This window comes from Bufo bufo, chromosome 1, assembly GCF_905171765.1.
Source record: "Bufo bufo chromosome 1, aBufBuf1.1, whole genome shotgun sequence".
Classification (NCBI taxonomy): Eukaryota; Metazoa; Chordata; class Amphibia; order Anura; family Bufonidae; genus Bufo; species Bufo bufo.
This window is the reverse complement of record NC_053389.1, coordinates 712164036-712189461: the sequence shown is the minus strand read 5'-3', so window position 1 is coordinate 712189461 and position 25426 is coordinate 712164036. Positions and strand designations below refer to the sequence as shown.

General features: G+C 43.3%; 1 protein-coding gene across 2 annotated transcripts in view; it reads right to left on the bottom strand.

Annotated features, from left to right (window-relative positions):
- LRRK1 (leucine rich repeat kinase 1) overlaps positions 1-25426 on the bottom strand; it is a 142342-nt gene that overhangs the window by 16844 nt on the left and 100072 nt on the right. For both annotated transcript variants that reach the window (XM_040414250.1, XM_040414251.1), the window contains 10 exons: positions 23862-24021; positions 23484-23760; positions 20440-20611; positions 19736-19899; positions 18859-18998; positions 18179-18425; positions 17890-18056; positions 17520-17717; positions 7894-8174; positions 57-251 (listed from right to left, as the gene is read on the bottom strand). In XM_040414250.1, coding sequence (XP_040270184.1) covers positions 57-251; positions 7894-8174; positions 17520-17717; positions 17890-18056; positions 18179-18425; positions 18859-18998; positions 19736-19899; positions 20440-20611; positions 23484-23760; positions 23862-24021 — 2001 coding nt within the window. The remainder of the gene's footprint in view (positions 1-56; positions 252-7893; positions 8175-17519; positions 17718-17889; positions 18057-18178; positions 18426-18858; positions 18999-19735; positions 19900-20439; positions 20612-23483; positions 23761-23861; positions 24022-25426) is intronic.

Genomic DNA, 25426 nt, shown 5'->3' with positions numbered 1-25426 from the left:
AAATCAAATTCAGTCCCAGCATACGTGTGTTATCTCATAAGTCAGGAAGAACTCACCTTCTCTGGTTTTGTGTCCCAACACTCTATCATCAGCTCCTGCAGTCTGGAGAACTGAACCTCCTCTGGGCGCCCCAAGACAGGACGGACACCCTTGGACAGCTTTTTGGAGATCTGCAACTGATGCTGACCTAAAGATGGTCGCTGACCAGACAGCAGCTCATAAAGAACCATCCCATAGGAGAACATGTCCACCTTAAAATGAGAATAATGAGAAAATAAAAAAGATACACTTTACCCAACACTAAACTTAAAATATTTATTAATTTGCAACCTATAAGAATGGCGTTTTTAATCAAAAGACTGGTTTGTCTGAATTAATGGCCCCAGAACAGCAAGCCATCAACTCTCATAATTACTTCCAAAATCTTTCATTCACACCTGCTACAATTATTAGTATAAGATTTAATTCTTAATTGAAATTCTAGGGAAATATAACTTGTAGGATAAAGACCTGATCAGATTGGTCACCTGCCATCTATCCATTAAAGGCATTGTCCCATGGAAAACTCATTTTTTAGTACTTTTATTTCTTGTCAATAAGACAAGTTATGAAAGTAAGTTAGGCCTGACCTTTGGGACTACCTCTGTCCATAACGAGGGGTACTTAGTCCCCACTCTTGGCTGGAGAGCAGGATCAAGTATTGTCCCACCCCATAGACTTCAATACGGGCATTAGGAATAGCTTAGCACACATATTTGGATGTTTACGACAACCCCCTGTGACCGGGGCTGCTGAATATGTGGGTTACCCAATCTATCCTAAATAAAGCTTATATATACACTGCCTGTCCAAAAAAAAGTCGCCACCTGGATTTAACTAAGCAAATAGTTATGAGCCTCCTATTGGATAATTACTGCATGGGCGATTATCTTTCAGCTGGCAATAAGTTATTTTACCCCAACTGGTGCAATGAGTTGCTTCTCATTTCTTAAACAACCATGTCGAAAGACACATCTCGTGGTCGTGGAAAAGATGTTAGTCTGTTTGAGAAGGGTCAAATCATTGGCATGCATCAAGCAGAGAAAACATCTAAGGAGATTGCAGGAACTACTAAAATTGGGTTAAGAACTGTCCAATGCATTATTAAAAACTGGAAGAGAGTGGGGACCCATCGTATTCGAGGAAGAAATGTGGCGGGGAAAAATGATGATCGTGATCAGCGATCACTTAAACATTTGGTGAAATCAAATTGAAGAAAAACAACAGTAGAACTCAGGGCTATGTTTAATAGTGAAAGTAAGAGCATTTCCACAAGTACAATGTGAAAGGAACTCAAGGGATTGGGACTGAACAGCTGTGTAGCTGTAAGAAAACCACTAATCAGTGAGGCAAACCAGAGAAAAAGGCTTCAATTTGCTAGGGAGCATAAAGATTGGACTCTGGAGCAATGGAAGAAGGTCATGTGGTCTGATGAGTCCAGATTTACCCTGTTCCAGAGTGATGGGCGCATCAAGGTAAGAAGAGAGGCAGATGAAGTGATGCACCCATCATGCCTAGTGCCTACTGTACAAGCCTGTGGGGGCAGTGCTATGATCTGGGGTTGCTGCAGTTGGTCAGGTCTAGGTTCAGCAACAGTATGTGAGCGACTACCTGAACATACTGAATGACCAGGTTATTCCATCAATGGATTTTTTTCTTCCCTGATTGCACGGGCATATTCCAAGATGACAATGCCAGGATTCATCGGGCTCAAATTGTGAAAGAGTGGTTCAGGGAGCATGAGACATCATTTTCACACATAGATTGGCCACCACAGAGTCCAGACCTTAACCCCATTGAGAATCTTTGGGATGTGCTGGAGAAGGCTTTGTGCAGCAGTCAGACTCTACCATCATCAATGCAATACATCGTGTGACATTGCAGAAGCTTATTGAAACAATGCCACAGCGAATGCGTGCCGTAATCAAAGCTAGAGGCGGTCCAACGAAATATCAGAGTGTGTGACCTTTTTTTTTGAACAGGCAGTGTAGTTATATACTATACTGTACACTGTAAAACAGCTTCCCCCTGTCTCCCTACTTTCTATACTTACTGTCAATAGCAAGCGCTGACTGTCCGTCCTCCTGCATCTCCTGGCGGCTAGTTAGTCAGCGCTGCAAGGTTACAGGGCACACATACACTCACAGTGCTCACCACTGACAGTGTAGAAATGTCAGGGAGGCAGGACATAAGTTACAGTATATGAGGTCAGTTTTATTCATGCCTGTAGGAGGGAGGCTAGAGGCAGGCTGGCTCCGGCAGTGTCCTCAGTGCACAGTATTGTATTGTACTGAAGATGGGTTTTCCTTAGAAATACTCATTTAGAGAGTTCTCCTAAGGGACAACTTCAAAGCCAGCTTTTTAATAGAAACGTCATAAAATAAAGCACCATATTTTTTGCCCCATAAGACGTATCCCCCCCCCCCCCCCCCCAAAAAAAAAAGAAAAAAGAAAAAAAAGGGGGCTGATGAGAGGCAAGGGGCTCTTATCTAAAATCTTATTGGGGGTCATTCACATTGGGGTCTGATTAACATCAGGGGTCTGAGTGGGGCTATCAGTTGAGGTCCTATTAACATTGGGGGTCTGGTCGGGGCTGTGAGCTGAGGTCTGACCTGAGGTCTAATGAAAAATATTTTTTTCTTATTGTCCTCCTCTAAAACCTAGGTGTCTTATGGGCCGTTGCGTCTTATAGGGTGAAAAATATTGTATATTACCAAAAAATTCCTTATCACCTTCCCTACACATTAGAAAAGAAATAAAATTACAAATACACCTTAATGATATCTGCTTTCTGGCAAGAATTAAAAAAAAAAAAAAAAAAACATTGTACCATTTAGAGGCTGCAAACCTATCTTGCCATGGCAGCTGGGGTTGGTATAATGAATCAATTTGGGCAATCTTTTGTCAGCTGTATCCCGAAAAATAGATTTCTCGGTTATTCTGTTCCCTTCTTTGGGCAAACAAGCATCTTACAAACCTATAGGCATACACGCAGAGTTGGTCCCTGCATATACAAAGACCAATGTAGCTTCCATATGGATGGCTAATTATTAGACACAAAGCAACTATTGTTTAAGATTCAAGACTGCATTAAATGAGCAGGTCCTAAATGTCACCATGTATTAAAGATCTACAAAAGAAAATAGCTAACACTGGAACGCTCTTACTTCAAACATTCGAGATTTGGAATTGAAAGTTACTACAATGTCTGCTAAATTAACACATAGGGAGTTATGAGAGTAATAAACTGCGATAGAAGGCTCTAATGAGACAATTAGAACCTATCAGAATATTCATTAAGTTCTAACTAAATAAAAGAACCGTCATCTGTAATTAATTGCAATTAAAAGCTTTTGATCCAATGCTGCCATAAAAATGGTTTGCTGAGAGAGTTTCCTGGCTTTTACGTGAATAAAGCTTCATCAGGGTGTTTTAATGACTCGCTATTGGGGCCGAATAATTAATTGAAAGTATTTGATTAATCAGCATTTCAGTGAGTATCAATTCTGATACCATCAGCCCTGCCTCTACAGGTGGGCGTAATACTGAGCTGCACAAATACTGTGGCAGCCCAGCACGGACTGAAGCCACGCTCCTGCTGTAATGACCACGGCATCTAGGCGGTTAGACAGAGGGAGGCCACTCTCTCTCTCTCCTCATTGGCCCCTCCGCGAATGACTATATCTAGTGGACTGTGGACAGGAATTATAAAAGATATCAATCAGACTGTGATGTTACCTAATGGGACTGTAAAAAATAACAAATCAGGAGGTAAATAAATGTTTATTTAAATTTTTTTTAATAATTCTTTGCATGAGATGTGCTATTATTGCGCAAAAGTATAAAAAAACCAAAAAATTTAAATGTACATATTTGGTATTGCTGCAATCGTACTGACCCACAGAGTAAAAGTAACATGCTAGTTATGCTGCATGGTGAACGTCATAAATTTAAAAGCTGTTGTTTTACTTCAGCAAGTGGCATTTATCATGTAGAAAAAGTTAATACAAGGCACTTACTAATGTATTGTGATTGTCCATACTGTCTCCATTGCTGGCAGGATTCATTTTTCCATCACATTATACACTGCTAATATCCAGGGGTTATGACCACCCAGCAGCGGTGGTCGTGCTTGCACAATATAGGAAAAAGCTTCAGCCTATGTGCACTCCTGCAGTCCCAGCCACCAGAGAGGCCAGCGTTTTTTCCTATAGTGTGCAAGCACGGCCACGGCTGCTGGATGGCAGGGTGGTCGTATCTATGAAAATGAGCAGTGTATAATGTGATGGAAAAATAAATCAAACCAGCAAAGGTAGCAGTATGGACATTAGTAAGCAGAATTGCTTTTTTTTCCATTGCTGCCCCAAAATGGTGTCATAAAAATGAAATTCGTCTTGCAAAAAAGTTCTCATACAGCTGTGTTAATGTAAAAAGCAAAAAAATCAGTGGCTTTAATGCCAAAAAAGTAATTTAGGTACTTTTAAAATTGATAATGTCCTTAAAGGGATTCTGTCACCAGGTTTCTCCCCTGTCAGCTAAACAAATGTTCAGGGCGTCTTCACGATTCCTAATGTGGGCTTATAAATGTCATCCGTAGCCTTATTTTACTAAAAAAACAGCTTTTACTAACCTGTCACTCAAAGAAATAAGGTGCCCAAGGGGATGTCAAGGGATACAAGGTGCCTGCCGCACCCACCGCCGTTCGTGCCCAGCGCCGCCTTTCCAGACTTCTGCGCCGCCTCCTAATCCTCTGTGCCGCCTCTTGCTCTCCCTCCCTCCCCCCTCCTCCTGCTGCTGCTGCTGTAAGATCTCGCGCGTGCGCACAGGGCTCTGCCTGATGCGCCCGTGCAGACTTATCCATTTGGCTTCTTACAGCGAAGTGCGCATGCGCCGGCACTTCGCTCAACCCCCTGTATGACCTGCACTCTGGCGCCAGCCTCTCAGAGCCCTGTGCGCACGCGCGAGATTTTACAGCAGGAGGAGGGGGAGGGAGGGAGAGCGAGAGGCGGCACAGAGGATTAGGAGGCGGCGCAGAAGTCTGGAAAGGCGGCGCTGGGCACAAACGGCGGTGGGTGCGGCGGGCACCTTGCATCCCTTGACATCCCCTTGGGCACCTTATTTCTTTGAGTGACAGGTTAGTAAAAGCTGTTTTTTTAGCAAAATAAGGCTACAGATCCCATTTATAAGCCCACATTAGGAATCGTGATGAGGCCCTGAACATCAGCATATGTTTAGCTGACAGGGGTGAAACCTGGTGACAGAATCCCTTTAAGTTAGAAATAAATCAAGATTTGAATTTTATGCCATTTTGCCCAGCCTTGCTCACCATTTTAAAGATACTAATTTGCTGTCAGTAAATAAGAATGCTCTTGTTTAAAAGGGGTTTTCTGGATCCGAGCTGAACCCGAACATAATCTCTTCTTCACTCGTTCAGCATCGGAGCATTTTGCACTGAATTGCGCAGGGCAATGGCTGTTTTGTTTACATTCTGGCTTTTAGGTGGAGGCTTCCCCAGAGCAGTGATCCTGGTGGCATGACAGGCACTAATAGGCGGTATACAGTGGATATAAAAAGTCTACACACCCCTGTTAAAACGTCAGGTTTCTGCGCTGTAAAAAAGAAATGAGACAAAGAAATCATTTCAGAACTTTTTCCACCTTTAATGTGACCTATAAACTGTACTGTTATGTGGTTGCATAAGTGTGCACACCCTCTTATAACTGGGGATGTAGCTGTGTTCAGAATTAAGCAATCACATTCGAAATCATGTTAAATAGGAGTCAGCATACACCTGCCATCATTTAAAGTGCCTCAGATTACCCCAAATAAAGTTCAGCTGCTCTAGTTGGTCTTTCCTGAAATTTTCTTAGTCGCATCCCACAGCAAAAGCCATGGTCCACAGAGAGCTTCCAAAGCATCAGAGGGATCTCATTGTTAAAAGGTATCAGTCAGAAGAAGGGTACAAAAGAATTTCCAAGGAATCAGATATACCATGAAACACAGTGAAGACAGTCATCATCAAGTGGAGAAAATATGGCACAACAGTGACATTACCAAGAACTGGACGTCCCTCCAAAATTGATGAAAAGACGAGAAGAAAACTGGTCTGGGAGGCTACCAAGAGGCCTACAGCAACATTAAAGGAGCTGCAGGAATATCTGGCAAGTACTGGCTGTGTGGTACATGTGACAACAATCTCCTATTTTCTTCATGTCTGGGCTACGGGGTAGAGTGGCAAGACGAAAGCCTTTTCTTACGAAGAAAAACATCCAAGCCAGGCTACATTTTGCAAAAACACATCTGAAGCCTCCCAAAAGTATGTGGGAAAAGGTGTTATGGTCTGATGAAACCAAAAACAACATGCTCATCACCAAAAGAACACCATACCCACAGTGAAGCATGGTGATGGCAGCATCATGCCAAGGGGCTGTTTTTCTTCAGCTGGAACTGGGGCCTTAGTGAAGCTAGAGGGAATTATGAACAGTTCCAAATACCAGTCAATATTGGCACAAAACCTTCAGGCTTCTGCTAGAAAGCTGAACATGAAGAGGAACTTCATCTTTCAGCATGACAACGACCCAAAGCATACATCCAAATCAGCAAAGGAATGGCTTCACCAGAAGAAGATGAAAGTTTTGGAATGGCCCAGGCAGAGCCCAGACCTGAATCAGATTGAAAATCTGTGGGGTGATCTGAAGAGGGCTGTGCACAGGAGATGCCCTCGCAATCTGACAGATTTGGAGTGTTTTTGCAAAGAAGATTGGGCAAATCTTGCCAAGTCAAAATGTGCCATGCTGATAGACTCATACCCAAAAAGACTGAGTGCTGTAATAACATCAAAAGGTGCTTCAACAAAGTATTAGTTTAAGGGTGTGCACACTTATGCAACCATATTATTTTATTTTTCTATTTTTTCTTCCCTCGACCTAAAAGATTTCAGTTTGTTTTTGAATTGAGTTGTGCAGTTTATAGGTCACATTAAAGGTGGAAAAAGTTCTGAAATGATTTATCTTTGTCTAATTTTTTTTACATCACAGAAACCTGACAATTTAACAGGGGTGTGTAGACTTTTTATATCCACTGTATAGCGCTGCCCTAGCCTGTTTTTGCAGGCTAGTGCAGAGCTAAAGACCGCAAATTAGTGCCGATGACGTCACCGGGATCACTGATAGGCTGAAGTCTCTGCCTAGCATACCCATAGTGAGACCCGATACGGCACCAGATCTATAGAAAAAGCCCTTACCCTGAGCGATACATTAAAGGCTTCGATGCTCCACTCATTCATGCTAAATGAGGGAAGAAGGGGTTATGTCCGGGTTCAGCTCTGTACATAACTAGTCCTGTTATCTGCCTAGCAGTGGATACAACTGTATCCAGTTTAAACAATGTCCTGTAAGTAACAAGGGGTCTTTTACACTGTATATGTACGTTTCTTACTGGATGCCTCTGTAATAAATAGATTTACATGTAGCTGAAAAAATATATCACAACACATACTGTATCTGGGAGAAGTCAAAAAGACACTGTAGCGGACTCTGCCAGGAAAATGGGGGATTGTGGCTGCATCTGACATACACATGAATGGGTGCTGAGCTGCTGCAAGCTGGCAGAGCCCTTACAGTGGATGGTGCCTTCTGCTTCTAGTTTCATCCACTATGCTGTTTTTAGCACTGAAAAAATCTGGAAAACCTCTTCACATAACCAAAAAAAAAAACTGTAAATATACATGCATATATGTTTTCGCAGGACGTGGCTGACCCTTTCAAATAAAAAAGCTAATAAATCATGCATAGAATACAAAGTATAATGCACCTTGGTAATCGTCTTAATTTGCTTAGAAGTCCTGTGACTAACCTTTTCATCGTAGACCACCCGAGGGCGAATTTCTGGTGCTTGGTATCCTGGTGTGCCCTCCACACCTAGGGCTCCTTCATGGAAAGAAAGACGTGAGATACCATAGTCTGACAGTTTTATGTTCACAGTTTCTCGGACATCCAGGGACCAGACAAGAATGTTGTCTGACTTAAGGTCACAGAAAATGACATTCTTCCTGTGTAAGTATGAGAGGCCAGAAGCGATCTGATAGGACATACACAGTGTCAGCATGTGACCTAAAGGCATGAATGAGGGGGATCCTGCAACAACAAATACAAAATGGATAAAATTCCCAAATAGCACTACACATACAGTAGGTATACAGCGGTGCTTGAAAGTTTCTACACGAGTCCTAAAAGTAGATAAAGATAAGCAAATTAAACAAAGGAGTCAAAAAAATTAGGTCATTTATTTATTGAGGTCTATGAGTGGCAAAGTATGTAAGCCTTTTCTTTCAGTATCTGGTGTGAGTTGGTGATTAGTCCTGCACATTGGCTTGGAGGAATTGTAGTCCATTTCTCCATACAAAACATTTTCAGCTTGGTTATTTTGGAGGGTTTTCCCTCGCATAAACTGCTCACTTCAGGTCCTTCCACAACATTTCTTTTGGATTAAGATCAGGACTTTGACTTGGCCATTCCAAAACTTTACCTTTATTCTTCATTAACCATTCTTTGGTAGAACGACTTGTGTGCTTAGGGTCGTTATCTTGCTGCATGACCCACGCCCGTCCTCTTTAGATTCAGCTCACGGAGAGACGTCTTCCTTTAAACTTTGCTGGTATAATTCAGAATTTATTTTTTTCATCAATGGCTTCAAGCCGCCCTGGCTCAGATGCAGGAAAACAAGTTCAAACCATGATACCAGCAGGACCAAGGTTTCACAGATAGGATGAGGTGTTTATGCTGGAATGCAGTTTTCCTTTCTGCAAACATAGCATTTTGAATTTAAACCAAAAAAAGTTATATTTTGGTCTCATCTGTCCAAAAAACATTGTTTCAGTTTCCTTCTGGATTGTCCAGGTGATCTTTAACAAAATGCAGCAATGTTTTTTTTGGAGAGCAGCAGTTTTCTCCTTGCAATCCTCTCATGAACACTGTCATTTCAATTTAGGACAAGTCCCAAACTAGGGGACTACACCTGGCTTGTCTGTGGGATTTAAATTGGTTAATGGTCCTTCCCTGTGCCAAGAGATGTCCTACCTAAGAATCAAAGACTCCGACAACTTTTCTGTGTAATGGATTCTCTCCCAGGCGTAGCCCGTTGAACACTTTTATTAACTATAGCCTAGGACAGTGATGGCTAACCTCCGGCACTCCAGCTGTGGTGAAACTACGACTCCCAGCATGCTCCATTCATTTCTATGAAGTTCTGAGAACAGCCCAGCAAGTGTGCATCTTGGGAGTTGTAGTTTTACCACAGCTGGAGTGCCGAGGTTAGCCATCACAGGCCTAGGAGGTCTACCCGCCTTTACAAACTAATTTCAATACAACCAATTAGAAGCATTTATTAAAGAGAACCTGTCACCTCTTAGTCAGTTTTAGTAACTACTTGCATTCCCCATGTAACAAGAATTCTGGAGCATCTATTCTTATGACTCTATGTTGTGCCATTCTTGTATTATTCCTGCTAGAAGTTTACAAATTGTCAGCAGTCAGGCTAAGGCTACACAGAGACATTTATCGCACAACATTTTTATAGTGATAGTCAATGGTGTTGCACTGCAAAATGCTGCAACTGCGACACAACAGTTACAAAAATCCATCCAAATTGGAGTTGCAGCATGTCGCACGTTGTGGGAATAACTGAAGTGCCAATGAAAGGCTAGACCATACTAATAATATATGTTTCACAGACGGAACCCCCAAACATACATAGAAATGAACATAAAGGCACAAGGGTCATTACAAAGTAACATAGTACATAAGGCCGAAAAAAAGACATCTGTCCATCCAGTTCGGCCTGTTATCCTGCAAGTTGATCCAGAGGAAGGCAAAAAAAAAAAAACTGTGAGGTAAAAGCCAATTTTCCTCACTTTAGGGGAAAAAAAATCCCTTCCCGACTCCAATCAGGCAATCAGAATATCTCCCTGGATCAACGACCCCTCTCTTGTAGCTATAGCCTGTAATATTATTACGCTCCAGAAATACATCCAGGCCCCTCTTGAATTCCTTTATTGTACTCACCATCACCACCTCCTCAGGCAGAGAGTTCCATAGTCTCACTGCTCTTACCGTAAAGAATCCTCTTCTATGTTTGCTAAATCTAGCCTCACTCTCATCAATACATTAGAATCAATAACTGAAATATTATGGGGGGAGATTTATCATCTCCCTTGCACCTGAAAAGCGAAGTTAAAAAGTCGCAAACTATGGGGGTCATCTATTATCCAGAAATACACCTATATTAGGCATATTTCTGCTGGAGATTGAGGTGCAAAGGTTATTTGCATTGCAATCTGCGACTTTTCTAGCTCACGGCAGGTCTACAAAAGTGGGCCAGGTGTGGACGGGGAAGGGGATTCATTCATAATTTTATACATGTTTTGCCCTTGTCACTTTCCCTAAAGGGGTCATAGAAGCAGTGGTCAGCCACCCCAACAAAGTTATCATCATTTACTCCAGTTTTCTGGTGCAAATTAAGCCAGAAATCTGTCATAGATTTCTGTTTAGATGCAAGGACTTCAGGAGGATACACCTAATTTATGATGAAGTGTGCACCTCGTCATAAATTAGGTGCATCCTCCAACGGTGAGGGGGATATCAAGACCGATGCAGAAAGCGCCAGTCTTGATAAGTCTCCATCTATAGGTTTTTAATTTTGTCCTAGGGTATCTTGCAACTCTTCATCCACTATAGCCCTAAGCATTGTCACATGAGATTTCTTATAACTACTGTTACTGATTAATACTGATGGCTGTTACAAACCAATGCACACACTAAAGATGCCCATTCACTTTAGACTACTTTCACACTAGCGTTCCGTCCTAGGGGCTCAATACCGGAAAAAAAACACTTCAGTTTTGTCTCCATTCATTGTCAATGGGGACAAAACGTAACTGAACAGAACGGAGATCTCCAGAATGCATTCCGTTCCATTTAGTTGCATTCCCATACCGGAGAGTAAACTGCAACATGTTGTATTTTGCTTTCCGTCCTGGGAAAAACTGAAATCCGTTTTCTCTGGCACATTCTGCAACAATAGAAAACGGATCCGCCCTCCACTGACTTTCAATGGCGTTAATGACGGATCCGTTTTGGCAATGTTAAAAAAAAAAAGTTAAAGATAATACAACCGGATCCGTTCTGAACGGATGCAGATGGTTGCATTATCAGTAAAAGAAGCGTTTTTGCTGAACCCTGCCGGATCCAGCAAAAACGCTAGTGTGAAAGTAGCCTTATGAATCTTTCACATTTGTGTTCAGTTTTCCGTTGTTCTGATCCGTCAAAAGAAGAGATGTAATAAAAAATAACTGATCAAGATAGACAGTTCAGTTATTTTTTCTGTTCTGATGGATCAGAAGAGTGGAAAGCTCTACACAGACGTGAATTCAGCCTTTTTAGACCTATATCTGTGGGCTTGGCCCCAGATCAAATGTGTATGGGGTGTCCTGACTCTCCCCTGAAGGCAGATATCAGAGGAAAGAATGATCAAGCATACTGGATTTCAACATGCCCAGTCCTTTGCTTCTACAGGAGACAGGCCACTGCAGGTGTAGGGCAGTTGCTTATTCCCCTCTCTCCACGTGGACATTTATGAGGTAGTTGGGAGAAATAAGTGTCTGCAAAAGGTTATTTTAATTTAAGTCATTTTTATTAACAAATTTTGAATTTTACATACAGAAAACCCCAACGTCCCCTTTCCTTCGCCCCACATAATATCCTGATGATGCTCTCCATCCACCACACCCCTCACCTCCCAACCACACCAATATTTCAGCATACTAAATACATGCTCCTCCTCTCCACTGCTCCTATCAATACACTTGAATGAAAACATTGATCTTATTGATAAGAGTACATTTGTTATCCGACCCATCTTCTCTTAGTTAAATAGTGTATTGTCACTCCCTAAGCCCCGCAAGAGACCGCCAATCACGGAGCCAAATACACACATCAGGCATCAGCACCCTCATACCAGTCCAAAGCGGTATCTCTGAAGTTCCCTGGACGCCAGCCCTGGGGCATCAATCCAGGGAGCCCAGAGCTTTTCAAATTTAGTCAGAGCACCTCTTTTCCTATAAACCCCACGTTCCAAATTGACTAGCCAATTAATCTTGGCTATATATTCAGTTCTACTAGGACTACACTCGTCCAACCAGTGTTGGGCAATCAGTTTACGAGCCATATATAACATTCTGCCCACTGCTACTCTTCTGGGCTCAGTGATTGGCATGTCTTCCACGTATCCCAATACACATACAAATGGGGTCACATCCAATGTAACTTCATATAGAGAGTCAATAAGATGCAGCAGAGCGCCAAAAGCCCCCCCCAGGGCCGAGCATGACCACAGCAAGTGCAACATGCCCGCATCCTCCTCCCCAAATTGAGGACACTTGGAGTCCAAACGGAGTCCTATATGAAACAAAAACTGAGGCGTTTTGTAAACCCGATGAATCAGGTACAACTGTGACAACCTGTGGGCTTCACTGAGTGAGAGTTGCGGAGTCCTCTCCAATATCTCCTGCCACTGATTTTCCTCTAATGGTCCCATCTCTACTTCCCACTTTGCCCTACTGTTCACTGGGTATTCTTGCAAAAGTCAGTCCAATATAGCCCGATAGAGCAGGGAGATGGCTGCAGACGTAGAGTTCCTCTGGTCTACCAGGGCAATCATTTTGTTTTGATGTACAGTACTCAACATACCGTCATCATGGTCAGCCCGGAAGGCATGGTGCAACTGTAAGTACCTATAAAAGTCAGAGGACGGTAAACCATTTTCCCTCTGAAGTTGCTTATAAGTTTTAAGATAATTTTGGTCAAGAAGTTGGTGAACTCTGATAATACCCCTATGATGCCAAACCCCCATACCCTGCAGGGAGCCCAGATGTGGCAACCATGGAGTGTCCCATATGGAAGTATACTGCGTGATGCCCCTTATGCCTTGTATGTCCCTTACTTTCCACCACGTCTTATGCATGAGGAGTAGCGTAGGGAATGCCAGACCTGACATTTTCAGCCTATTTGCCTCTAACGCTTTGTATAGGTTGGGTACCGCCAGGAATCCCCTCAGTAACCTATTTTGGGCATCTCCCTCCTCCCTTTCCCAACCCCGCATATCTTGAAGTTGAGTGGCCAGGAAGTACACCCACGGATTCGGAAGACCCAATCCCCCACCCGCGTTACTCCTTTGCAGTGTCTCCAGCCTCAGCCGCGCCGAACCCCCTTTCCTTATGAGCTCCCTAAACAACTTATTTATTGTGTGAAAAAACCTGAGAGGCAACCATATGGGGAAATTATGTAGCAGATAAAGTAGCTGTGGCATCCAGATCATCCTAATAAGATGAATCCATCCTACTACTGACAGCAGTAACTTGGACCATACATGCATTTTCCGTTTAAATCTGCCTATGAGGGGGGATAAATTCAGCTTATAATCCATGAGTCTTCTAGACACCCCCCCCCCCCCCCTCAAATACTTAAATTCGCTCACCACCTGCAATCCTGTCTGATTATAAGTCACAGAATCATCCACATTATCCATAAGGAGGAGGGACGATTTTCTCCAATTTATAACCAAGCCAGAGTAGAGCCCAGAAGCACCGATCACCTCCATAACCTCCGGTAGGGACTCCCTAGCCTCGGCCAGCAACAGCAAGGCATCGTCCGCATATAATGCAATTTTCTCCTGTGACCCGCCTCGGCTAAACCCTGTAATCCTGTCATGACTCCTAATAATAGTGGCTCGATGGCGAGGGCAAACAGTAACGGAGATAACGGGCAACCTTGCCTGGTTCCCCTGTATAGCCGCGCCTGTGCCGAATACAGAAGTGAACGACGCAGGCGTGGGATTTCCTCAACGATACATGGAACTTGGACATCAATCAAGAGAAGCGGGGTGGGCAGAACGGAGGACCTGGGCGGGATACATGGTTACTAGACGGAGCCTCTAGTGCTGAATCTACGCCCACATAGCACCTAGAGGCTCATTAGCATATTGTAAAAGTGTGGATTTTAGCAGAACGGCCGCAGGGAGAAATGTAAAAAACACTGTTGTGTAGTGCTGACGTTAGCGCATCGCTAATGTCAGGCAGCTACATAACAGAAATTCTGATGGTAGAAACCCTTTAAGGTACGCTCTATCTGAATCTGACAGCCTAGGCAGGGGTACCCCACGTAAATATGATGCTATGTCATCCCTATCACAACCTATACGTGACTGATACAAATCGGCATAAAAGGAGCCAAAGACAGACACTATTGCCGGGCTATAGACAATTTCCGTTCCATACACCCCTGTAGAGCAGTGACATATGCCGACGTGGACTGTGCCCTAGCCACAAGGGCTAGTAAGTGACCCGCCTTCTCCCCCTCATCATAATACTTCTGCTGCTGAAAGGATTGCTTTGTGTGGGCAAGTTCCACAACCTGTGAGTTATATGCATCCTGTGCCTCCTTCTAGACAGATAAAGACAGCTGATCGCCCTTCTCCACAAAGTTTGCCTCTGTCACCCCAACCCGGTCTCAAAAATTCTCCAAACTGTCGGCTTTTAAGTTTGGCCCTACTAATTCCTTGAATAAGCACCCCCCTTAGGCAAGCCTTCATTGCGTCCCATACCGTCCCGCCCGCGGCTGAGCCTGCATTCAGATTAAAATACTCCTGTATAGTAGAACTAATATATGAACAGTCAATTACCTGTAACCAGAAGGAATAAAATGTCCACAGCCGCAAAGAAATGGGAACCACGGGTGAGGCGGACAGTCGCAGAAGCAAAGGGGAATGGTCAGACAAAGCCCTAGCCAAGTACTTCACCTCCACCACCTGTCTGCTCACCAACTCAGATCCTAGTGCCAGATCAATGCGTGATAAAGCCTTGTGCGATCTGGTATAGCAAGAAAACTGGCATACATTGGGATGTCGGGTACGCCACAAATTTTTCAGAGCCACCTCCTCCAACAATCTACCAAAGGCTGATATAGGACCCTCGGCAACCGCCCGGGCCCCCCCCCCCCCCAATATCTGTCCCAGTAGGGGTGAATAGTATTGTTAAAATCTCCCACCATAATACCAGGTATATCAAGGTTACCATTAATAAATGTCAAGGCACCTCTTAACACCACACTGCTATAAGGTGGAGGTATATATAGTGATACCAGTAGATATTCCTGCGTGAAGATAATACAGTGTATGCAAATAAAACGACCTTCAGGGTCGATACTGGACGACTGGACCTGAGGGAATTGATTTATGGACCAAGATGCTAACCCCTCGGGAATAGCTAGATAATGCTGAGTGGAAAGTATGACTCATCCATGACCTATGGAATGCCTGTGCCCCCTCCTTCGTAAAATGGGTTTCTTGCAAAAATACAATAGCGGGGAAATACGGGCGCAGATAATCCATTACGGCAAATCGCTTTGATGGGTCACCCAAGCTCACAATATTAAATACATTAGCCATACTTAGATGTCAGAAATCTGACCCAGCTGATAGCATAACATAATAGGAGCATTGTAGATGGAAGCAATACAATGGCGGGGCAGTACCAATAAGCAGGCATGATATCATAGATACAGAGCATCAATACGAACATGCTATAAAAAGTCCCCAGAAAAAGAGAGCAACAAAAACCGTAACCAGAAAATCGTGCCTGCGTTACATCATCCAACAGGCCGAGGCACAAGTCCTCCTTGAAACCGGACATACTGTATAAGCAACGTTTCAAACTCTCTACTGCTGCTGAGCGAGATTGTCCCCCGCCATAAAAGGATACACGTGCTCCGTGGGCAGTTCAGTAGTAGAACAGTAGAGGGGTAACCTCCCAACAGGTCGCTCAGTGATAACTGAGGGTACAAACTTGAAATAAACGGACGTCCATCATCTCTCCTCCCGTCGCACCTGACGTTCATGGTCAATCCACGAGGCCGCATCATTCGGTGTACTGAAGAAATGAACAGATCCCAGAGCAACCACCCACAAACGTGCCGGGTACATCATAAAATAGGACACTTGCAAGGAACGAAGTCGTTGCTTGACATCCAAGAACTGGCTCCACATTTTTTGGACCTCTGAGGAAAAGTCCTGAAAGAACGCAATTGTTTGCCCATTAATGGTGAAGTCAGGGCAATTTTTGACTACCCGTAAAATGGCATCCCGGTCTCTGTAGTCAAGTAACTTAATCAGAACGGGTCGTGGAGTCGATCCCAGCGGCAGCAGTCTGGTTCGGGACTCGATGCGCCCGTTACACCGCATATAGTGGGGAAAGCACCTCAGTACCGAAGATTTCTTTAAGCCAGCTTTCAAAATAGGACGTAGGATCTTGTCCCTTAACTTTTTCAGGGATCCCCACAAGTCGTACATTATTGAGTCTAAGGCGGTTCGTCAGTCTTGGCGATTAATGCTGAGTTCTGCTGTTCATGGGTGCGGGACGCCCTGGTTAGAGGGGGAAGCTCATCTTCCACCTCACTGACACGGCCCTCCACCTCTACAATTATTTCATTAACTTTCTGCAAGTCATGGCGAATAAAGGAGAACTCTTTCTTCAGGGAGCCCATTTGCTGCTGTAACGCTGTCAGGGCCACTCCACACTGGGAAACTGCCCTGAAGACATCTTTTAATGTCGGCTCTGCCACAACTGCCTCCTCAGCCCCTGCTGCACCAACCTCCATATTGTCATCCTGGGCTCCTCCTGCAGTAGTCTTCTCCTCAATGTGAATCGCTTCCACCTCTAAATCCTCTGCCATATAAGGCCACCTCAGCTCTGGCATCTTCTGTGGTGCTCACCATACTTCGAGCCGCTGCCGGCACACCTCCTGCTCTGCCTGGCTTCTTCACTGTGAGGAGCGTTGGCGCACAACGCTTGGCACCTCCCGCTGTCTCCATGCTCTTTTTGACGGCATTTCTGGCCATGGGACCCTCCGAAGGGACACTGGGCTATGAATGCCAAAATGGGGATGCTGTGGTCAGTCCCAGGAAGGCGCAGGTAAGCCCATGGAGCAGGCTTTTGTAATAAGGTGGCGGGAGCTAACTTGCGCTGCTGCCGCTCATATCCTTGGTCAGGCCACGAGCCCTGCAAAAGGTTATTTAATCTGTATGCCCACCTCAAAACTGGGGCTAAATGGCAGCATGTCTCATAAAAGTTGCATGCAACTCGTCTGCAAATTGCTGTTTTTATAGCTGTGATTTCACTGTAAAAACACAGATTGCCGAAAAGTCACAGACAAATGACAGTCCCATGCAACTTGTATTGTTGTCCATGATTGCAAAGTGGCGTGTGACATGCAACCAAAAATCACTGCTGGGTTTTTGTGACTGTCGTGTCGCAGAAATACAAACAGATTCTCTTCTATACCCTCTAGTATGCAGTTATAATGTCAATGACTAGAGTAAATTATTTGCATTACAGATGTACTACAATTCTAACAACAATAGCAGTAGGTTACCTTGGCTGGTTCCAGTTAGAACCGTGTTCAGACTGCCCAGTGGAGCCAGTTCCAGAGCAAAGCATAGAGGATGGATGCTGATACCAATCAGAGACACGATGCAGGGGTGCTGCAACGAATGAAGCATGCTGGCCTCCTGACGAAATTCGGAAAAGTTTCTCATAGCGTCCATAGCCTGCAAGTGCTTGAACATTGTATCTGTGTGAGAGGATGGCACAGAATGAATGCTGAAGACCAAATCAGATTCCGTACATTGGTAGAGAGCCACGGACACCAAGTTCAGCGACTGAATGTTAACTGGACAAATCATTCCAGCCACACACACCAAGTTCAGCAAAGGAGAAGCATTATATAACAGTGACTACTGTACCTTTGATGACTTCGGCGGAGGTCCGATATTTCTTAATTTGGAACATTTTTAATGCCACTGGCTTGCGTTTGTACACGGCTCTGTAAATAATGGTCCCGCTTCCCCCTTGTCCAAGAATATTAGTGTTTTCTTCTGAGTATTCCAGGTCACCAATATCAAGAAACAGCCTGAAGTAGCACACAATGGACACAATAGTAAAAATACATTCCCAATTACTGATGCCATACAAAAAAAGCACATTAGCTTATTATTAGCTTAATCCGCAGAATGATGCAAAATTACATTTTACCTGGATGGAAAATCTGTCATAAAAATCTCAGGGACAAGTTCCTGCAGGGGAGCAGGGTCCTCGGGGTGATTGGGACATTCCAAATAGTCTTTGTCTACAGCCGCCAGCACGCAGTCCTCCATGTTGAAGTAGTACGGCTCCTTTCCATCTGGTTCCCCTTCCTGATGATGTGACAGAGCAGCACATGAGTTACAAGGGACATACTGTTCCATCAAAAGGGTCCCATCACTTTCGGTAGCGGTCAGGGCTGTAAAGTAAAAAGGTGGAAGTAGTTCAATGAAAAATAAAACCACAACATTGTATAAAGTATAAGGCAACTCGTACCTATGCCGAACGTATCAATAGGATCCCATACATTTCATGCTAAGAGGTCCTTTTGGTATACGCCGAGTTGATATGCTTTGACATGACTTTTTTTTTTTTTACTTTACAGGAAAACGTCTGGTGCCCTTTCCTATATAGATGGATGCAGTAAGAATACTGTATACCACAACATGCAGCAACAGGTTTTTTTTTAAAATGGGAGTCAATGGCCAATGTATCCTACTATATGGCTATACAGTGGCAAGAATACTTGCAACACATACATCCAACAGGACCAAACTAAACAAACTGTGTTTGGACATTGAAAGTGCATAAGAGTAATCAGACACTTCAATTACTTCAGAAGGCCAAGGTACCTGGAAACCACTGATCGATCAGGGAGTTGACGTGGTCTGTGATGAATGCCATAGCCGAGAAATCTCTGACTTCTGACTGGCAAATGATCTTTATGCCTCCGCTCTTCTTCTTCTTCCAGTTAACATCAGATGACTCCACACTGAGCAGGATGGTATACAGATATTTGACATAATAAGGCATAATATACACCTAGAAGGATCACTTTTTCCATTTTAGGCAGTTTTAGTACTTGTATTTTTTTTATTTTTTTTTTACTAAAGAAAAGTAAAGAAAGGCTACTGGTGTAAATAACTATTGGTGCTCTTACTCTATTACAAAAGATTTTTTCCATAACCTATTTATCTGTTTCTTAGGATAATATCAAACAATGTTCAGGTGCAAACATTATATAGCACACAACCAGGGGTGGACTGGAAACTTAAAGTGGCACCATGTTGTAGGCGAGTCCAAACTGACAGAAAACGGGGCAACACAAGTAGGCAGGGACAACCAAAGTAGGCAGGGCCAGCAACACCATAGTGCAGCAAAAAAATACTGCTCTAGCAGAACCAAATGGCGCAGTACAGCACAAAATACTTACCATCACCACAGTATTCAATCCTGAGGACGGTGATACAGTTGAGTTCAGGAGGGCACCTGCAGCCGTTGGCCAGGTGCATAGACACCTGATGCTCCTAGCATTAATTAATGCAGAGAGCATCAGATCATTATGTACCCAGCGGCCAGGTGGAAGGCTCAGGCGGCCCCCTGGCCATCAGCGCACTGGGAAATTTGCCTGTAGAGTTTATGTAGTCCCCCTATGCACACAACTGACCCATCAGTACAGCTGAAGTTACACGTAATATAACCTTCATTGCAGTGGCTGTTGCCGCATACCTCAGGTAACCACCCTCAAAAGTAACCATCAGCCCCTCTTGCCAGTAAATGGTCTGGTTCCTCTTCACCCGGAAGGTGCTACACCGGTTTCGCTGGTTGCCTGTGAAGCTGTACACTGTAGACTTCCTGGTGCGTGGCTTTGTATTTTTCTTGTTCTCAAACAGCTAGTAAAAGAAGGGTGAATATGTAATGTATACGAAAAGGCGGAGACATGACCAGAAACCAGATTAAATCATAAATGGTTGTAGGTCTGTCTAATTGTTCTTCTGTTGCTAACAGTTAGGAAAAAGTTCTAATTGTAAGTCCACCAGTTATCTCCTGGGTGTTTTATAGTCCTGTATAAAAAGCGCCAAGGCTGTGTTACTGCTCCTTATAGAGGTATTCATATATTAAAAGCCAAGGATGGGATCAGATCCTGTCCGGTTCACTCAGGAAAGCTTTTCTCAAAAGTTGCTTCAGGAATGGCTTTTCTGATCCCATGAGAGTAAACCTTATCCTGTCCTCAGCACTAAATACAATGTATGGACTGCACTATTAGACTCAAAACAATTCCTTCATAAAACTGATCACAGCAGGCGACCTGTCATTGCTAAGTTGACTACTTGTCATGTTTCCTAAACTTGTGGTGTTCAATGTAATATCAGACCGCAAAGTGAGACATATCCCACTGTTCACAAACTTTGAGGAGAGGTCTGAACTCTTACCTGAAGATCCATCTCGGACAAACTGATTAACATCCGAGCGATGAATCTTTGCCAGAATCCTACAGGAACAAAACTCATCTTGAACACCCTCTGAACAGAGTTACCAGTAGACTGCTGTAAAGAGTGAATATCCAGGCCGGGCTTGGCTGGCAGGAGGTGAGGTAAGAGGTAGCTGTAGGATACAAACCACCATCTAGAATTAATATTTACTGAATATTTTCCCATAAAACTATATAACAATCTGCTCAGCTCCTCCTGCTCTATAACATACAGCCTGCACATCAGACAACATGTTTCCTTTAAAGGCATTATCCCAGGGATGTCAAGCTCGTGGCCCTCTAGCTGTAGCAAAACTACAAACTTCCTTCATGCCCGGACTGCCTACACCTATCAGGACATGCTGGGAGTTGTAGCTTTGCAACAGCTGAAGGGCCATGAGTTTGACATCTCTGGTTTACCCTATTAGGGACATTTATGTCATACTGATAGGATTAATGTCTGACAGGTGTGGGTTCCACCAGCACTGAAAGGAGAGGAGACAGTGCTGGGGCCCCGTTCTGGAAATAGGAGTGGGTCCCAAAGGTGGGACCTGCACCATTCCGATATTTATGGCATGTTCTAGCAACATGCCATAAATGTCCCAGATGGGACAACTACAATGTATTAGTATTGTAAGAAGGTACCTGGAATAATTGTGGATGGAAGGCATGTGTCACTGAGGTTCCTGGCCTCGGTGAAGTAAGAGTCAGTATTTTATGTGTCAGCAGCAGCTATTGCTAATTGACACCTTGAGATTTAGCATGGCTGTCATAGCTGATCTGGGACGGCTCTTACTGGGAGTAGTCGAAGTGCTGGGTGGGTGACTACTCCCCATGTTCCAGGCTGGGTTTTGCCAGGCACCGCCAGGTGTGTGGATTTACCTCCCTCTGACAGTGGAGCTCAGGAGTCTGTGTGCTGTGAACGGAGGGCTGTGTTGGGATTTGAGGTTTGAGTCGGGCTGGAGGACTCAGGCCCCTCTAAAGGCGAACAAGGCCGCCTATGGACTTGAGGAGGCTGAACTGCTAACAGGGTGTGATGTAACACCCAGGAGAAAAGGTTACTTTTATTGTTTATGGACTTTCCTTGTGTGTGAACAAACACCAAGCCACCTGCGTTTTGTGATACACCTTTTCTGCATTTTGTTATACACCGATGTGTGAATAAACACCGCTGTTTGATTCAAGAACTGTGTACTTTGCCTCTATACTGCATCCGCTAGTCCTAACTACCAGAGCGAATCCCCACAGTATATAATGTCTTAGTATAGACAAAACAACCAAGTACAAATATTTAGCTAGTAGCCATTCTTACATCTTACACCATGAATCATTTTTAACAATGGGCGTTCCTTTAAAGCCTGGGAAATGGGACATGTGTTTTTTGTTATCTCTCCAATTCTTTTCAAACTCCAATAAAAGCTGCAAGCGAACATCACAAAATGCAGTTGCTTTTAGTTCAGCATTCTTCTGTTCCAGAACATAAAATTTCCATTGTCTTTAAATGTCACAAATTTTAATTCAAAAGGAGTTCCAGAGTTACATGATAAAGATGAAAAAATGCTGTTCACCATATTACATTGCTAATGCTAATTTTAATTCATAATAGGGGCCACTGGACTTTCATTCATAAAAAGGGTTGATCTGATATTGATGACCTGTCCTGAAGAGAGGCCATCAATATTAAAAGCATGGAAACCCCCTTAAATTAGGGCACTTGACTGTTATATGGCATATTACTTGTCCAATGTGCCCTTATGACAAGAGTGCAAAGTTCTCCACGTTACTAAAGGTGCTGGTTCATGGCTACAATATTTGCTCCATCCTTCTTGCAAACAAGTGTTCGCAGCAGATGTGCTCCATGAAGTGACACCAGTTTCTTCTGCAGGGATACTAATGATTCATATGGTAACAACATACAAGTGACATATGGCGGTAACAGCTAATCTCCTTAGACCTGCGTTAAGAAGATTACAAAACCTAAAATTCATCTCTGGTGATAAGGAAAGTAATGGGTGAAGGATAAAGGGTCTTATTAGAAGTGGTGATACTTGAGATTAAGTTCTCATCATGGAATAATGATATAAGGACCATATACAGCGGAGGATGTGTTAGCATCCCCTTGTATAATAATGCATTCAGCCAATGCCATAGCTAGGGTGTCTTTCATCCAGTAAACATTCAAACTGAATGGGAAAAAGCTGCAATTTCCTAAAGTATAGTGTTCTGCAGTATGAACCAATGTAAGCAAAGAAGTGGCTACAGCCCCTCAAAAAGCTGATCAGCGGAGGTACCAAAAGTCAGATGCCCATTGATCTAATATTGGTTGCCTACCCTAAGGGTTGTAATACACCAACAGATTATCTGACCAATTTCCATCCAATCAGTTCAAAAGTTGGTGCTTAGAACAAAAGATTATGTGTGTAAACGGCCATCTGACCAATGATTGGACAGAAAATCTGTCAGATAACCTATTGGTGTAATACAGCCCTAAGGATAGCCAATCAATTTTAAAAGCAATATAGCAAGACATACTATGAGACATGAACTGTAGTTGTAGGATATGAGGAAATTAGCAGATTACAAATGCAAGCTTTCAAGACAGAGACAATTTTTAAAATTTCCCTTAATGATTTAAAATAAATTTGTCTTGATTAAAATTTTCCTATCATTTTATGTGTACAGATCCTATGCAGACCTATAACATGTATATTGGCAAAAAAAAGTAGGATGGGTGAAAGGGGATACGACAGTAGAATCAGACTACACAGTTTGATTGTAGTCTGTTGCCATGGAGATGGTAGTAGGAAAACTTTAATCCAGACCATCTGCTAAATTGCTTCATTTCTCATTTTAGATTTAGTGGGACAATAACATCTGATTGGAAAAAGTATACATAAGGAGAGAGCACTAACTAAAACTAATTGTAATAATTTGTGTTTGACACAGATTAACTTGTTCATGTCCTTTACTCTAGCTGAAGACAAAAACGCACATAGTTGTATTTACCTATTGTTGGCCACAGGAAGGGCAATCTCAAACTTTGCCAAAAACTGAAAGTACTGTTCTTCAGTCTGCTTGGTGAAACCAGTTCCAGCTAGCAGCATCCGAAGATCCTCTGCTTTGATGACCCCATTTCTTGCCACAGATTTGGAGCTTTTAATGTTGATGATCCTCTCCAGACATTCAGACAGCCAGACAGGATCCAGGAAATAAAGGTTTCGTAGTCCATGGCTGGTGTCTGGAAAGTGAAGCAAGGTGCCAGTCTCTATAAGAAACCCAATAACTGTGAAGAACAAAAAGAAATAAAATATGAGACAACAGTATAATGTACTAAGTGCTCCTAGATAATGACAACATTGAAACATCTCTAGTTGCTTTTTCTACCTGCTTGCATGTCCTCATAGTCTCGAATGTCATTCCCGGGGCTCTGCTCTATGATCTGCTCTATCTGCTCATCCGTCAGATACTGGACCTCATCCTCATGAGTTCTTATCTGCTGTTCCCTCAGTATTGCTTCCTGCAAATTCAGATAGCTTTTGGGAATCTGTATCAAGAAGAGAAGTATAGTTACTTTTAGGTGACCACAAGGACAATTTAAAACTACATTATAACAGCTTTCCTTAACCACTAGTGATTAGTCTATGAAACTGTCAAATACTCGAAAACATCCACACATTTAGGCCTCATTCAGACGGCCGTAGTGTTTTGCGGATCCACAAAACACAGATAACGCCTGCGTGTGTTCCGCAATTTGCGGACCGCAAATGGCTGAAACCATCAAAGAAAATGCCAATTCACGTCAGCGGACAAGAATAGGCAATGCTCTATCCTTCCCGCGGAACGGAACCACAAATCTTTTGCGGCCCCGTTGAAATGAATCGGTCCGCACCCGTTCCGCAATTTTGCGTCTGAATGGGCCTTTGTAACTGGATATTATACATTTATGAGGGGTTACCTGGAATTACCACAATTTCTCTCTCTCTCTAAAGGGCAATTTACACGGGCTGAGAATTTGTCGATTACCCAATGAACAAGTGAAACGCTCGTTGATCGGGTAATAGATCATTTGCCGGAGGCAGATTGCGCCGTGTAAACATGCTCTGCTGCCGGCAAACAACGAGTCTGTATGGGGATGAGCAATGGCATTAGCGGTCACTCCTCCCCATACTGTGGAGCGGATCACTGCATGTAAATACAGCTGTCTCCTCCACTGACGAGCAGATGATTTCGGGAAGGAACACTTCCTCCCGACAATCTGCCGCTGTATCGTCCTGTGTAAAGGACCCTTAAACTTAACTGAATTAGTAGTGTCTATTAAAGGAGCGGTTTCATCAAACTGAAACCCTTTAATACAAGGCTCTGGCTCACAAAGGAAAATCTAGAGGGGTACCCACCCGTAGGAGGCCCTATGGCCTAACACAGCATGCCATGAGGGGGGTTGTAATGTCACAGAAATCAACAAAACCTTTCACTTTGGCATCTTGGTTATGTTTAGTTAAAGGATAACTGTCATAATTCATTTTATTTGCTAGTTTATTACAGCTAGGCACGTATACCTGAGTTAGTCTGTCAATGATTGTCAAAAGATCTGTAATTACCTTATAATAACAGCTTTCATTAATGTCCCCTGTTAATTTCCATTGATCCCTTAACCCTTAGGATACCAGAGGTTTTTTTTGTTCCTGGAGCCATAACTTTTTTATCTTTCCATTTACATATCCATATTAGGGCTTGTTTTTTGCGGGACAAGTTGTACTTTCTAATGCCACCATTAATATGGCATACAATGTAGAGGGAAGTAGGAAAGAAATTCCAAATGGGGTGGAATTGGAAAAAAAACTAAAACTCAATCCTCCACATTTTTATGGTTTTTGTCCCTATGTCGTTCCCTTTGCTTTGAAGCAAAACTGACCTGTGCCCTTCATTCTCTGGGTCAGTAAGACTATAAC